The 17840-nt window shown below is 28.2% G+C and overlaps 1 protein-coding gene across 2 annotated transcripts in view; it reads right to left on the minus strand.

Moving 5' to 3' along the window:
* The window catches only part of LOC134832636 (nuclear hormone receptor FTZ-F1), a 68237-nt gene that overhangs the window by 1965 nt on the left and 48432 nt on the right, over positions 1-17840 (minus strand). For both annotated transcript variants that reach the window (XM_063846729.1, XM_063846727.1), the window contains exons 3-5: positions 8914-9131; positions 7627-7934; positions 7361-7559 (exon numbers count right to left, since the gene is read on the minus strand). In XM_063846729.1, coding sequence (XP_063702799.1) covers positions 7361-7559; positions 7627-7934; positions 8914-9131 — 725 coding nt within the window. The remainder of the gene's footprint in view (positions 1-7360; positions 7560-7626; positions 7935-8913; positions 9132-17840) is intronic.

Raw genomic sequence — 17840 nt, forward strand, 5'->3', positions numbered from 1 at the left:
TATTTTTTTTTTAAACATGACTCGCGAGTGATATTTAATGAATGAATGCAGCAACAACTTTTGAAATTAATTACATGTGACTGCTTGAAGAGTTGATGGATGGAAATTAGATGATTAGCAGTTGAGCAAGTGATCAAGTGTTAATTAAAGGAAAAATACTGATTTTTAATAAAATTGCATTGGAATGATTTTTTTTGGAGAAGTTTTTCGAAAAAAAAAATAATTAATTAAAAAAAATATTTAAAAAAATTTATATTTAGAAAAAAATATTTATTTAAAATTAATTAAAAAAGTTTTAAAATTAAAAATTTAAAATTAATTAAAATTTTTAAAAAATAAAAAAAAAAATAATTATTATTTAATTAAAAAAATATTAATTATAATTAAAAAATTATCAAAATTCAGATTTATTTTTTGTAATTAAATTAAATTATTTTTTAATTCAAATCATCAATAAAATAATTAATTTAATAAATTTTTTTATTAAAAAAAAATAAATAAAAAAAATAAATATTTTAATAATTTTTTTTTTTATTAAAAAAAATTTTATTAAAAAAATAATTTAATTAATTAAATTAAATTAATTTATTTATTAACTTTTTAAATTTATTTTAATTACATATAAATTAAATAAATTTATTATTTAATCAAAAAATTTAAATTTTTAAGCGAAAGATAGTATAAGAACTCAAAATAAATTTTCAAAAATTAAATTAAATTATTAAAAAATAATTTTTAATTAAAAGAAATAATTCTCTATTAAACAATGGGATTTTTTTTTCAATAAATTGTAATAAAAGTAAAAAAAAAATTAAAATTTTTCATCAAAATAATTTTTAAATTATTCAGATTTAAAAATTCAACTTCAAATAAGACGCAAAAAAGCTCAAAAATGATAACAACAAAAACATTTTTGTTTAAATTGTTGAAAAAAATTCCCTCAAAGGTACTTTAGAGTATCAATAAATAAAATAATTGCCTTATAAATTCTTTCAAGATATAAATTTTTGATTTTTAAGTCAAAATTGAGAGCAAAAATTTACTTTTTAATCCTTTTTCAAGAATTACTGACCTCAATATATTCAAAATAATGCATTGAAAATAAACTATAACTTATTTTTTGTTCTTTTTTGATAATTAAATTATTTTCTTACAATATTTTTTTTAAATCCTTAAAAACCTTTAAAAAGAAGCCTATTTGACTAAAATTTAAGTTTTCTCCATAAAAAAATTCAAAATCTTGTCGAAAATCGCATGAAAAAATTCATGAAATCGAGAAATTTCCGTAAAATCCTTCATTCTTCGTAAAAAACCAGTCGCCTCCTCTTCACTAATACTAAATTCTCTTTAACTCCAAGTCACAATTACATTAGAAAATCATCTTAAAGGCGTATCTATGTCAAGTAAGACACAAAGAGAAACAGCTTTCAATGCATTTTCCACCTTGAAGCGCATGTATTCCTATTTTTCTCTCTTTCCACAAACATTTTCCGCCGAACGTTCAACAAGAAGACGACACAAAGTAGCACCATGTACATAAGGAAAAACCTACTTTTCTCTGGCACAGCGGCACGAAATCCTTTTTTGAATCGAAAATTGATGTGTTAACATATATTAGCAGGCAGGCGGGCAGGCAGCACTGGCATCAGTAACATTCTCAAAACATGATGCCGCTTCATTTCATTTACAAACGAGCAACGAGCGAACGACGAGCGGGTATGTAGAAATAACACACAAACACACTGAAACAACAACACCGAACCATAAATATAAAGTATGCCATGAAAATTTAGGTCGAGGACAAAAATATAAGCAATACACGATGTTCGTCTCTCTCTCGTGCGCGCGAGCTTGTACGACGATGTGCGATTAGAGGCCTACAAGTAGTATTGTGTAAGTCTCATTTTTTTCGTATTTTTTTTTTGTATTTTATGCGAGAAATCATGTTGCTCGTGCACGACAAAAAGCCGCTTTTGAGAGAATGTGAAGCGGCGAAGGGTAAGAAGAGGCGCGCGGAGTTGGATTTTTCTTCTTGTTGCTGCCGCTTTTCCTCGTTTTACGTACGGAAAACTTTCGTGTAGCAAGAAGTTGTGATGGGAACAAATGGTATCATCTTCTAGTTTTATGTCAATCGAATATCAAGTAGGTAGAAATGCATGAAAAACAGCAAAAATCTAATTTTCGAGGATAATGAAGATGTTTTTTTAAGGAAAAAAAATTTTTTTTTGAGGAAAAACTCGTAAAATGTCGCCTTTAGGTCTCATGCAGTAAAATTAACCGAAGAAACTTTGTTGGAAATTATCCAAGGAGGGATTTTTTCTGAGTGCATCAGAGTCAAGGGTGATAATTTTCATAATTTTCTTGTCTTGGAGCAGTAAATAATATTTTCCGCATTGAATTTTGACGTTAAGAAGTGGAAAAATTTGAATGAAAAAAGTCTTAAAAGGAACAAATTTGACGTAAAAATGGAAAAATTTGAACCAAAAAGTCTCGGAAGGAGCAAATTTGACGTAAAAATAGGAAAATTTGAATGAAAAAAGTCTTACAAGGAACAATTTGACGTAAAAATGGAAAAATTTGAATGAAAAATGTTTTGGAAGGAACAAATTTTCTGTAAAAATGGAAAAATTTGAATGAAAATGTTTCACAAGGAGCAAATTTGATGAAAAAATTGAAGAAAATGAATGAAAAAATTGTCAAAAGGAACGAATTTGACGTAAAAATTGGAAAATTTGAATGAAAAAAGTCTCGGAAGGAACAATTACTGCCAAAATTATCAAAAAATCTTGAGTAGGAGACAAAATTTTTGAATGAAAATTCATCAAATTCTTCCTTGAGGCAAATTTTTTTGGAATGGAATGCTTTTCAAACATTTTCTGAGTAACAATCAATGACTAGTTTGTTGTTAAATGATGTTTTGAATTATTAAGTGACTCTTCAAAGTGATATTTTTAGACCGAACCTTTTGTTGAATTGCTTTTTTTAGTATTGAACATGTCAAAAAGGTGCTTTTGGAAGACTTGAAACGTGAAATTATGAGTTTTTGATGCCTCGAAGGGACTTCAATGAGTCATAAAATTCTTCAAAAAAATTTTTTAGCTTAAAATTTTCATTTTTAGACCTTTTAAAGCATTTTTAGAGTCTTCATGAGGTGATTGAAGATCAAAAAAAATTTAAAAATTTTGTAAAAAGACTGAGGTAAGTCTTAAAACATTAAATTTAATTATTTTTTAATTTTTGGCATATGAAAAAATTGTAAAAAAATTTGAATGAGGTCACAGATTTAAAATTCAAAGCCGAAAAATTGCTTCAGGAGTGAAATTTTTTATAGTTTTGATGTTTTTATTAAATTTTTATAACATCATTTTATAAAATTATATTTTTTTTTGACTTTTGATGCTTGAAGACTCTTTAAGCCTTTAAAAAAATTCAAGAAACAGCTTTTTATGAATTTTTCGGTTCAAAATTCATCATTGACAGACTTTTTGAGTAACTTCAAGTATCTTGAATGACTTTAAAAACCTCTAAAAATATTTTTAAGCATAAAAATTTCTTCTAATAATCCAATTTTTACCTTTAACAGCCATTAATTTCACCCCAAAAGCACCAATTAATCATTTATCACGAAAAAGACCTCATTTCCAATCAAATCTCTAACAAAAATCGCCCCAATTACTCCGTGCCGTAATCGCCTGTGTCCCCAAAATCCATTTTCCAAGCCTTTTAACGACGGAAAAGCTTAAAAACACTTTATCAAACATGAATAAATTTCCAGGACGATGACGAATATGCCGTTGCACGCCACACAACATGAACAACAAACAATACCGGAAAAATGTATGTGGGTTAGTGGGTCACTTCTACGCCACTCACTCAATAAAAAAAAACACAGAAACATAATTCTGTTCTGTAGCGGAATAAAATTCAATAATAATTAGGTTTCGTGTTGAATTGATATTAAAAAGAAGTGACCTGCCGTCTCCATTTTCATTATTTTCCGACATATTTTCCTCGTTTTCCTCGTCTGTGTGCAAGAAAATGAGGAAAAATGAAAAATTTATTTTAATATTAATAAAATTCCATCACATTTCCCACAGACGACAAACAGCAAAGTGCAATTGCGACAGAAATCCGACTCCAATTTGGATCATTTTTGTTATTATCTCCTTTTTTTTTTGCTGATGTTTGAATCCTCCTCCGCATCGATGTCTGGTTTTTACATGGCTGCGCATCAGGAAATTGTTGAGGGAAATATTTTGTCGTGTCTACATGCGGCAACGGAGGAACAAAGAAAATTTCAAGGTCGTTCGGAGCAATTTATTTTATTACCTTGTCGTCTTGCATGCACATCGGATGTCATCACAAAAGGGCATTTTTCAGTTTTTCCCAGAACCACTTGTCGCCGTACTTCAGAAAAGTGTGCGTTTTCACATAAGCCCTCAGCTCTGGCTTCAATTTCTCCCGATATTCGTCCAAATTGTCGGAAATCACGAGGATCACTTCTTTTCCGGACGCTTCCATGGCTCGTGCGAGCTTAAATTCCTCATAAGCCCAATAAGAATCGCCGAAATTCTTCGAGAGAACGATAATTACTTTGCCCGAAGCCTCAATTGAGGCGACAATTTGCGAGTCGATGCGTTCCCCGACCCTCCAATCACGCAAATGAATGCAAAAAGTCATCGCGACGGGCTTTTCCTCGAAATGATTGATGATCTCGGTGACAATTTCCTCGTCATTTTGCACGAAGGAAATGAATGCCGTGTATTTGCAGTGAGAAACTTGATGTTTGGCACGACGGATGACACAGAGACGAAGCATTGTTTTAATTTCGAGCTCGTATTTCACGTAAAGTAGCACGAGGACGACGAGAAATGTCGATATTGATGACAGCAGGAGCAGGAAAAGCTTTTGCGGATGGGTGCAGATGTCATTTTCGACGTGCAAAAGGGTTCCATCGGAGCAGGTAAGGTTCTGGTAGTCCCTGAAGATCATCGAAAATTGACGAATTTTGTTGTAATTGTTGCAGGAACAATCAATTGGGTTCTGGGAAAGCCAAATTTTGGTCTTTTTGAGCTTCGGGAAGGCGTCTACAGCGATTTCAGTTACTCGAGACATCCGTAAGTCAAGAATTTTCAAGTTCCGTAACACATGACGATCAAAAATTTTGTTGATTCCAGTGTTTCTTGCGTAAATTCTGAACTCAATGCTCGGTAAAATCCAATACGAGTACGGAACTTCGGGTAAAACTGTTAAATTTGGATTCTCGTTGAAGAGTAAAGTCACTTTTTTGGACAAAATTTGGTTGTAGAACAAGTTTTTGTAGAAATTATTTGACATTTTTGTTAAATTCCTCTTCGTGCAATTGACGATCGTCTCTTCTTCTGGCAGAAAATCATTCAAAAAGGCAATTTTGTTGTAAATTGGACAATTTTCGATGTAACGAAAGAGCTCCGATGCGTTCTTGGAACACGGCATGAGGTCAGTCACTAACAAAGATTGAAATTTTTCGAAGAAACAATGATCGAAATTCGTTGAAAATGCGTGTTGAGAGCGTAAATGCTTAAATTGGCAGCTGCATGGAGGGCGGTTGAATCGTAAATCGATGCTTTTGGATGAATTCCAGAGTTGTAAGTCGCTTAAATTGTTGAAGGCGAGAGAAATATCCGTGAAGTCGTTCTCAAAATCGAATTTTATGAGGAAATTATGTGACAAGTCGAGCTTTTTTAGGTTTTTAAGGCCCTGGAATGGTCCGAATTCCATTAGTTGATTGTGAGAAACGTTCAAAACTTTCAAATTTTCCGGAAATTGAACATTTTTTAATGTTTTTAGGTGATTTTTGGTCAAATCCAGTACTTGCAAGTTCATAAGATGATCAAATAAGGCGCTTTATTTAAGAAAAAAAAGTCAAAATTAGAAAAAAACATCTTAAGAAAATTATTAATACGAACTTTGGAAGACTTTCGATGATGTTTCCTGTTAAATTTAGTGCTACTAAAGATGAATTTCCAAGAAAAAGGTCCTCCGAGAGGTTATTTAAGCCACATTTGATACATCCAAACGACGTAACATTCGATTTTTGATTAAAAATCCCTTTTGGAAACTCAAATTTGGCATTTTCGTACGTGAATTCTATGTGAAAATCCATTCCAAGTTGAAATTCGTTCTCGAAAAATTTCTTGAGATTGAAATTTGTTAGATTTGTGTCAATAATTCTTAAGTTTTTTAAGAATTTAGAGCTTTCAATTGCTTTCCAGTCATTTACTTGAACATCATTTAACTCCAAATGTCTCAAATTTGGTAGTTTTTGAAGGAAATTGAAGTCATTCAGTAACATTTCTTTCAAAATTAGGCGGTTTATGTCCTTAAAAGTGTCAAAAACGCTTATCGATTGAAGCAAAACCTTCTTTAGGTCCAAAAATTTCACTTCCGAGCCTCTTATGGAGTCATCAAGGCTTAAATTTCTTCTTAACTGACACTTTTCTATTGAAAATTTTTCAATTTTTATAATTTTTTCTTCAAATTTCAGGTCTTTTTGAGTCAATTCTCGTTTCGGATGACAACAAACGACTCGAATTTCATCAAAATATCGCTCCACGGTAACTTCTTGTCCTCCAAAACACCCTTTTACGTTCGAAAAAAGTCCATTTCCAGCACAACTTCCCGTCAAAAAGCCCAAAATCCACAAAGTAACTATCACGTGCATCGCGAATTTCCTCACTGACGCTCCAAAGTTAATGAAACTTCAATTAAGCATCAATAGAATCTAAATTGCTAATCATGAGAACCACCAATTTGCATGACATTAACAGCTTTTCACAACAACTACGAGGAAGAAATATTCATTTCGTGTCGAAACTGCAACAAATAACAAACCGGCCTCAAATTCGATCGAAAAAAGAATCAAGAAACTTGTCTGTAACTATCGGCAGCAATAAAAATACGAAAAAAAATGTACTAGAATCCAAAACAACTGAAAAATTACATCATCAACGAGTGACGACGCCGTTTATTTTATTTTATGTTTTTTTTTTTTATTTTGGATTGCAGCAAGACCGGAATATGCATCGTTTTGCGGATTTAAATGGAAGTGCAGAAAAAAATCAACTTTTCGTCGTACCGTGAACGAGGCACGTAGTCGAGGAGGGGGGAGACGTTCGTTGAAGTAAATTCGCATAATATCGCCACACAATATATTTAAAATATTTATGGCAAAGATTTTTTACGGTGCATGATTATTCTTGTTGCAGTTCTGTTTCTTTTTTTTTTCGTACGTGTATTTGTACGTTCAGCTCAAATTGACAAGTAGGTCAACGATATAATTTTATAAGAAAAAAAAAATCGTTTTTTTCGCTGCGCTTACCTTAAGATCTTTGAAGAATACTGTGTTTCGCGCCCAATCAACTTGCGAGAAGAGATTTTGGTCCAATACTTTGCACATTAATTCAAACAGATCCACCTCGCATTGGTTGTACGATTGACTCTGGAGCAGCGAGAAGAGTGACGTTTGCCATTCTCGGTCATCTACGGACTGGACGAATTCGCGGATCATTGGGGAAACTCTGAAAAAAATTATTTTTTTATTAAATTTAATTTAAAAAATTTTTTTTAGTGACAAAAAATACTCACCTTAAGGTCTCGGCTTGAGTGCTGCCCGTGTCTGCGGTGCTCGATGGATTTGTACTTGAGTCAAAGTTGAAAGTTTTGGGACTAAGTGAATGGGGCGATGCCGTTGTCGAATTTGCCATCCAGATTTTCGAGTCGGAGAGCTGCGTTGGTATTGTGGTAGCTGTGTTTGTTGTGGAACTAGAATTATTCGATTGACCGCTGCCGCACAATGAGAGAGTGGTTGCGGTGTTGTTTGGTTGATTAACTTGCCCAAGTGCGATGGCAATCGGACTCGGCGACGAGTCAGGTGATGAAGTAAGTGATGACACCTGCGGATGGAAAATTGCAAAAAATGTTAAATTTTATTGATTTGAAGTTCATTTTCAGTCAAAATTGTCATTATTTGGTCTTAAAATGGATCAAAACGTAAGAAATCGAAAATTTTCATATCAAGTTGATAATTTTTTTTCGAAAATTTTAATTTAAGATCATTTATGAGACAAAAATTTGCTTTAAAGATCAAAAATCAACAGTTTTTGATATAAATTTGGTTGAAAATCTTCATAAATATTGATTTTCAGTTTAATTTTGAGATAAAAATTTATTCTTGGAATATAAAATTAACAATTTTCGAACATTTTAATAAAAAAAATGTTTAAGATTTTAATTTTTAGTAAATTTTTGAGACAAAATCCGAGAAAATGATGAGATATCAGAAGTTTTTGACATAAAGCTCATACAAGTTTTCAAAAATGCTAATTTTGAGTTCATTAAAAAGACAAAAATTGACTCTTTGTATGGAAAAATTAGCAATTTTTGACAAAATTCTTTTAAAAAAATTCTTTTGATACTGAAAATTTGATAATTTTTACTTATTTTGATAATTTTAAGGGTCCAAATTGTCATTTTATGTTCATAAAATTACTCTAAGGATCAAAAAAAAAATTTTTTTATCCTAACATGAAAGAAAATCCTCGAAAAATCAAAATTTCCGAGGTGTTTAGTTCAAATCAAGGAAAAAATGTTCATAATTTGTCCTTAAAATTGTGAAAATTTTCCAAAAGTTTCAAAAAAAGTCAAATTAAGGACTTTTGGCACTAAACGACTTCTAATTAAAGCTGTAAAAATTTTAAATTTCATGTAAAAAAAATTTTTGCTTAGTCATAAAATAACTTAAAAATTAAAAAAAATCATTTTTGGCCAAAAACGAAAGAAAATTTTCAAAATTAATTTTTTTAAGACTTGAACCTTGTCAAAACTTTTAATTTCTTGCTCTTAATTACTGAAAAATAAGAAAAAAATCCTCACCTGTGGAATTTGAATTTCTTGTTTGATCTGCATACTCGAATACGGTGTCTGATAACTTGATTGTGAGAGAGATAGCGAATTATCCTGCCCATTCATGCCACGAATTGCCTGCAATGCGAGTTGTCGTTGTCTGATAATCTGCAATTTTCGCGCTCGATCTCGCTTGTACATTGGTCCGAACTTGTTGCGACCGCCACGCATCCGATCAGCTCGAACAGCTACAAGAAAAAAATCACAAAATTAATCAAAAAATTCAAAAAAAGAGAAAAAGAGATTGCAACCGCAGTAATTCGCTCTCTTACATCACACGCGCTGTTTACATTCAACATTGAAAATGCAAAAAAAAACACACAAACTCTATTGAGAAAGAAATGCAATAGAAAAAAAAAAGTATTATTGAACTTTACTGCACTTGAAATGCATTCACGAACATTAGAGTCGCTGCTATGCGAAGTGTGTCTATGCGAAAAGAGAGAGGGAAATTATTTCACGTTATTTCAATGTTATTATTTATTATTTGTGTACGGAGTTGGTGGTACACTGCAGTTTGCGATTATATGCAAAAAGTAAGTTTTTCACATTACTGCATCACAGCACACGAGACATGATGGTCTACTGACTTTTTTCACTTTTTTTTTTCTTTGCTGCACCAACTACAGGCACGCATGTTTGATTGCGTTGTGTTATGTCATCAGTCGTGCTTTTTTTTTGTATGTCAGACAAGTGCAAGTGTAAAGTGTAGTGTACGGAGGCGGCGGCGGATGGAAAAATGTTACGCAGCGTGAAGAGGTTTTGTACTTGAAAGCGTGTGAAAAGAGAGTTTAAGTGATTTTTTGATGGTTTTGAGTTTGAGATGCTTGAAATTGATATTAAATGTCACTTTTTTGACAGTTGATGTCAATTTTGATGTTTTTGACTTTTAAGAGGTAAAAATTCATCATTTTTCAGACCTTTTGTAATTTTTTTTATTAATTTGGTTCAAAAATTGCAAAGCAAATGTCAAAATTCTTAAAAATGTAATTTTTTGACAGTTGACAGATGTCAAATTTAACATTTTGTGACACTTTAAAGACAATAAATGTTCGTTTGTGTAAAATTTTTGATAAGTTTGATAACATTTCATCGAAAATGATCAAAATTATTTAGAAAATTTCATATTTTTATAATTGACAAATTTCATATTTTGACGTTTGACAGCTGTCAATATGAAATTTTGACATTTTAAAGGATTTGGAAGAAAAAAATGCGTCAATTTTAAATATTTTTGTAAAACTTTGACAAATTTGATAACAAAAGCTACCATTGATGATCCAAATTTTCCAAAATTAATTTTTTGACACTTGACAGATGTCAAAATTTACAATTTTTAATTTTTAGAAACTTATTGAAGGGGAAAATTTATACTTTTTGATTATTAAATTGAATTTTTAACAACAAAAACTATATAGAAGTAAAAATCTGAAAATTTTATTTAAAATTTTTTGACATTTTTTTGACAGATCTGTCAAACTTAAGACATTCTAATTTAGTTTTAATTCTAAACTATGACTATGAGAATAAATTTCAGCAAAATTTTAACTTCAAATCAATTCTAATTGAATTCTTGATCTTGAAAACGTCAAAAAATATTAAAATGTCACATTTTTGACACTTGACAGCTGTCAAATTTTTCATAAATTAATTAATTTAAATTATTTCAAGTACAGAATCTTATCAAAAAATAATAAAAAATCAATTTAAAGAAAATTTTCAAGCCTTCTGTGTCATTTTTGTCAAATCTCACGCCTCAAACGTCACAATTTTCAACCCTTTGCTCTAAAAACCCTAATTTTCATGACAATTTTCAATCAGATTTCTCCGATATTTCCTTCCAATTATTTAAAAACCTTCAATAAATCAGCAAATAATAACTTTAATTGCTAATTAAATTGGTCATTCTCCAACTTGACGTTAATATTTTACATTCTGTTAAAACTATAAAGTACACAAAAACTCCATATTTTTTTTTGTTTGAGTTGAGATTTAATCTGTTGCTCCATTTATGTCAATCTTGTAAAACAAAATAAAATAATAATACCCACAAACGAGTGGATTTTTTTTGAGCAACATAAAAAAATAAAACAATAAATTTTTTTCGCATTGTTTGGGAAATATTTAAAAAAATACCTGAAAAAATCCACTTTTCGTCAATTTTGCTAAGAATTTATATCCGAAAAATATCTCGCTCACTGCTGATCAGACACTCGAACAAAAACGAAGTTGGCCTAGATGACCATCGGTGTGAAACGTTGTATCAATTTAATTATGACTGAGAATGGGCTACACACAACATTGCAATTTTTATGTACATGACCATTTTTACGCGTCAAGAGAAGTGTGTAGAAATATTTCCACTTCTAAAAATAAAATTCGCATACAAGAAATAAAAAATACCTTCCAGCGAATTTTTTTTTTGCACGCTGCGTTACTTGTGTGTGTATTTAATGGCAAATAATCGATGAACGACGTCTAATAATAATAATATTGACCTATACCGGCTCGCAAAATGAGTTTTATGAACTCAATTTGCGCTGTGCATGTGCAATGCGGCTCCATTAAGTGCCGTGATGTCATTAAAAGGCATTCGTCGTCGTGTCGTGTGCAAATAATTATCATTCATGCCGTTCAAAAGGCTTCCAGAGAGGTGTCTTATTGTTGAAATCCATATCGATCTCGTCATATTTCACTCGCGCCGAGTGTTGTTGTAACACATTTTCGTACAATGATTGCCAAAAAATATGAATGAATGAATAAGCACAAAAAAAAACGTCGAAAAATTACATAATAATAATATATATCGGATTAAATTTTTTTTTTCGTCGTCGTTGTTCGTCGTGATTATTGCTTTTGTGTGTGTTTCAAGACATTTTGGGCACGGACATACACAATCGCGTCATTATTGTCGAGAAATGTAGGTCATGTACCGTGTGTAAAAAAAAATTGTTGTTGTTGTTGTTGGCTACGAGTGCGGTTGCAGTCATTTTGTCTGCTTTGATGCTCATCGAAATGTTGTAAGATGATGAATTGGATGATTTTGTGGGTGGAGAGAGAGCAAACAGGTCGCTTGTGATCGATTGTGAGCATAAATTTGCGATGACTCTAACAAGGCTTTTTGTGGTTTTGACATGCGTTTGACAGATTTTTTGACATTTTGAAGGATTTTGAATGTCAAAAGTCAGCTGGAAGAGTTTTTTTTTGGTTCAAAAAAGGTTATAAAAGGACAATTTTAGTCGATCGCAAAAATTTTTAATATGGAAAAGTCAAAAATCTCATTTCTTTTTCTTTCAAAAAAAAAAGTTCTTGTCAGTTAAAATTTCAAAAAAATCATATTGATGAATTTTATTAGTAATTAATTAGTTCAAAGTAATTTTTATTTAAATTTAATGAAATTGTACAAAAAATCAGTTAAAATTTTCGAATTTTCAATTTAAAAAATTTTTTTCGAATTATTCGACTGTCAAATGATATTTTTTTCCTAAAAATATTTTTATTTTTTTAATGAAAAAAATCATTTTTTTTAATTAAATTTTTAATTTTTTAATTAATTAATTTAAATTAAATTTAAAAAATAATTAAAATTAAATTAATTAATTTTAAATTAAATTTTAAAAAAAATTAATTTTAAAAATTAGAATTAATTTTTTTAGGTATTAAAATTGTTTTTTATTATTTTTTTTTTTAATTTTAATTTTTTTTATATTAATTAAAATTTTATTTTTTTTATAAAAATTTTAATTTTATTCATAAAAAATTAATTATTATTTTTATTAAATTTTTAATATTTAATTAAACATTTAATTTTTTATTCAAAATTTAATGAATAATTAAAAAATTATAATTTAATAAAAATTAATTTATTTTTTTTTAATAAAAATATTTAGAACTCTCAAATAATGCATTCAGGTATTTTTTAATATTAAATAAATATTTCCCAAATTTCCGGATTTTTACTTTTATATGGGAAAAAATTATGAAAATTTTAAAATAATTTCAATATTTTTAATGTATCTTGGCCTTTTTTTTTGATAAAAAAAATTATTTAATTTTTTTTTTATTTTTTAAATAAAATTTTCTTAATTTTTAAAATTTTTTCTTAATAATAATAATTTTTAATATTTAATTTTTAATAATAAAAACCTAAAAATCGCAATTAATTTTTTTAATTTTTTAAACCATTAAAACCCAGATCAAAAAAACGACCGAACCCCCATTAAAATCGAACAAAAAATCAATTTCTTGCATATTCAAACATTTTTCGCTATTAACCTCACTCCACATATGAACGCAAGTACCTATTAAAAACCATTCATTACTCGTTTTTTTTTGCAATTGAATTTTTGGGCTAGTTTTCATTCAGCAGCTTTTACAAAAAAATATAATTATGTTCGAATTTTGTGTCCGCCGCCGTCGAAAAATGTCTATTAACATAGTTTGTGACACTCCCACACAACGACAGCGACCCGCTCACACAATGCACCGTGCAGGCAAAAGTATTCGTGTCTGTTCAAAAAAAAAAAAAAGTTTATTTTTAAGGGAAAGTGACATGTTGAACAAATATTTTATTTTTATATTAATATGTTTGGAGCTGCTTTTGGATAAATACAAGCATAAAAGTACTTATTTCCACTTGAATGATTTTATTGCAAATTATTTTGATTTTTTTTGGAATGTTTTTGTTCTTATGTTGTTCCAATGTTTAGTCAAGCATACTTTTTTTCTCTTTTTTTTTGTTTCTTTGGCCTGTGAGTCATGTTGCGAGTCCTAAAACTGTCACTGACGACGACGCATTGCGCTGCAGGAGGCGAATCTCATATCCTTGCTTCTGCTTCTTTATTTTTTTTATTGAATTTTGACCGCATTATTTACTTCGCCATCGAAATCAGTTCATTAAAAAAAAATATAAACAACAATAAAAAAAATTGTTATAAAAAGAAAAGTAGTTCAAGGATATTTTCTGCGCTACGTTGCAATAATTTTTTTTTGCGTTCTTGTTTTGTGGTTGGCGGTGTGTTCAATGCTCATTCATTCATTCCTTCATGGCAAGATTAAAATTAATCTTCTCTGGTGCATTCTGTCGTTCCTTTTTTTTCTTCATTTTATTTTTTTTTTTTTCATTTCATTGACAACACCTGTGTTCGGCGTGCATTCGTTCGTGTCTGTAGATGAGAGATTCAGTCGAAAGTTGCATCGAAATTTATGTAAATTTAATTAAAAAAATGTTGTTTTTCGTTACAATGCGCGTCAGTTAGTCATTCAGAGTCAATCAATGCAAAAAAAAAGCAATGCAAGTTTAAAGTATGTCGATGCTTATTATGAAATAGTAGGTTTTTATGTCAAGGTCAAGCAAGTAATTTAATGCATTCATCGACATTGATGTTAATTTTAGTAACAATAAAATTAAAATATTTCGAATATGAATAAAAAATTACGTTTTTGCCAATCGGTTCGGTGGCGATATGGAAGGATTTTGAATAATAATTTTTATATTTTTTTTTTAATTGTAAAGAGCTTGAAATGTGAAGTTTCTCGAAAAAAATACAAATTTTATATTTTTTTTAAAAGAAATTTGACATTTTAACAAAATTTTCTCTATTTTTTATTAATTTAAGGATTTTCAGAGGAAAAATATTCAAAAAATATAAATATTTGACAAGCATAACAGTTATATTTTTAATTTTTTATGTTTTTCAAATAAAATCTTAAATTTCTGATGTTTTTTATATTTTTTTTTTTTTTGGCAATAATTTTTTTCACATTTTTTGATTTTCTTCAATAAAATTCATCACATAAAAATTTAAATAGCAAAAAAAAATAAAATTTTATCTTAAATTATGGCATTTAACTTTTTTTTTCATAGAAAATACGATAAATAAAAAATTATTAAATAAATAAATAATTATAAAAAAAAATAAAAATTAACAAATTTTCAGTTTTTTCCATTTTTAATATTTTAGACAAGTTTTAACTAAAAAAATATATAAAAATTAATTTAATTAATTAAATCTTTGATTTTTTTTTAAAAAATTATTATTTATTTTTTTTTATTTATTTGATTTATTTTTAAATAAAAAATATCAAATTAAGTTTACTTTAAAATTTTATAGACTTCTCAAAGATTTTTTTAAATAAAAATATTGAAGCAAAATTAACTTGAGACACAGAATTTATTTATAATTTTATCAAAAAATTAATTAAAAAATTAAAATTAATTAACTTAAAAAAATTTTATATAAAATTCCGAATACACAAAAAATTTTTAAAAATAATTAATTATTTAAAAAAAATTAATCAATATTAAAAATAATAATTAAATTAATTATTAAGAAAAATTAATTAAATTAAATTTAATTTTTTTTAATTAAATAATTAATTTATTTAAATAATTTTATTGTAAAAAATTCAATTCAAGTCAAAACAAAAAAAATATCAACATATCCAAACTAATCATAAAATCATAAAAAAAACTTTAATAAATAAGAAACGAACCTCTCACTTTTTCGGTTTAAATGAATTTGTAATTCAAAAAAATTTCAAAACAAAAACTTTTTATGAGTCATAAAAATCATTTAAATCCAACAAAATCCGCTCTGCTCATAATATTCAATAAAATAAATTATTTCAAATGCACAAATTCGCTTTCATTCTCTTTTTTTCTTCTTACATAATTTCACATCAACAGACACTAATAGTCGTCGCGTATGGTTGCTCTTACTTCATCTCTCTTTTCACGTACATTACGTTACAACTTCGCTCCATGCAATGCAACTTCATGTAATAAGTGCAATAATAAGAAATAAGAAAAGAGAAGAAAAAAAAACCTGATAGATTTTTCAAAGTTAATGTTATGAATGCTGCAGTCCGTGAATTGAATACCGTGTGCCGTGTACGTCGTTCGCTATTTTATTTTACATTTTATAGAAAGAGAAAGCACTTGACATTGACACAGTTTCTATTATGTATATTTTTATTACGATTTCATAACAAAAAATTTATTATTGCTGTTAACGAGAGAGATAATCTGAATAATGAGATATGACTGTTGCTTGTCGATTAATTAACGCGTCGCGTGAGATTTACGATGCCCTTTTTCCCTTCAATTTTTTTTTTTTTTGATTGATTTTTGAATTGAAGCTGAAAATTTAATTTTTTACTAATAAAACCCGATTTTAACGCATTTCGAAATACTCGAAAAAAATTGCGTACGAACCTTTTTTTTGTAAATGAATTAAATTTCGGTTATTACAAAATCGTTCATTCATTGTTCGACAAAGCAAGAAAAAAAAGATAAATTACTTTTTGGTATAGTGCGTGAATGTAAAAAAGTGTGCGTAAAGGTGCGTCGAAAAACTGCGTAGCGTATGGATGACTTGATTTTTTTTTGTGGGTTAAGCAATTTGTCTGGGTCGGTTTTTGATTTTTTTTTAGTGTGTCATAGGTAGTTAAAAAAAAATTGAATAAGCGATAAAGATTTTAAATTTGAACATGGCAGTGTGTTGTAGGGTTTTATGGAGCCATAAAACGTATTTGGGGCAATTTGGAATGCGTTTTGTGGATTATTAAATATTTAGTTTGGAGGTGATTTGTTTCGGTTGATGGAAATTTTTTGACAGAAATTGATCGTAAATGTAAATTTTTTGTTGCTAATTAGGGATTTTTATGGATTTTATTTGGGTTTTTATGGAAATTAAGTCATTTTTTTTTATGAAAAAGTTTTAAATTTTTCAGTTTTTGACCTCGAGAATATTTTTTTCTTGAATTTTATGCATTTTTGACAATAATTTTTATTTTTTGGTTAAAAAATATTTAAAAATTAAAATAAAATTAAATTATATTAAATTAATTAAATTAAATTAATTAAAATAAAAAATAAAAAAAAAATTTAAAATTCTTTTTAAATTAAAAATTAAAAAATAATTAAAAAAAATACAAAATAGCCCTTTAAGCTCTTTAAAATTATTCTTTTGGTCAAATTTTATGACTCAAATAGACAACATAATTTTTTTTTACGAAAATCATAAGAAATTTAGTTCTTTATCAGAAAAATTGGGACTTTAAATACTAATTTGGTCTCAAAAAAAAAATATAAATTTTTTATTTTACCAAAATCTATTTTTCAGTTTATAAAAAAATTGATGAAAAAATATTAAAATATTTTAATTTTTTAATTATTTTAAAAAATTCATGTTCATTTCGTTAATTTTTCGAATATTTTTATTCAAAGATTGTTCTTAAAATTATTAAAAAATTCTAAATTTATGAAAATTTATCAATAAAAATTAATTTTAGGCCATAAATTAAAATATGCAACAATTTGTTCATAAAATTTTAAAAAATATTTTTCATAGCTCAAAAAATTATCAAAAATTATAAAAACTTTCTATATTTTTAAAAGAATTTTTTAAAATTAATTTTATCTAATTTTTTTAATCCTCTTTGAAATTCCAAACGCATTAAAGGAAAGTCCCAAAACTTTCAAATTATTCCACTTTTTCAACTCTTTCCATGTTTAGAAACCACAAAACTTCTTATCTCCCCATTTTTATCAAATTAAATAAAAATTCTCCAATTCCGATTTCAACTTTTTACTTTTTGTTGTGTGTGCACCCATAACATGCACCGGCTTTTTCATAAATTTACTGGTTATTAACAGAAAACCGGTTGACTATTACATCACTTACTGCACTTTACTGCACTCTACGAAATGCAGCTCGTTTGCACATCGCCAGCACGTACGCTACACACAGACTCTCTGACACACATTTGCACTTGTTTTGACTACATACCGAGAATATCGTGAGTAGTCTTGTTTTTAATAACAAAAAAAAAAAAAAACTAAAAATATGGAAGTGAAAAATGGAAGTACGGTTGAGCAACAAATGCAGCAGAAA

This window comes from Culicoides brevitarsis, chromosome 2 (assembly GCF_036172545.1).
Source record: "Culicoides brevitarsis isolate CSIRO-B50_1 chromosome 2, AGI_CSIRO_Cbre_v1, whole genome shotgun sequence".
NCBI lineage: Eukaryota > Metazoa > Arthropoda > Insecta > Diptera > Ceratopogonidae > Culicoides > Culicoides brevitarsis.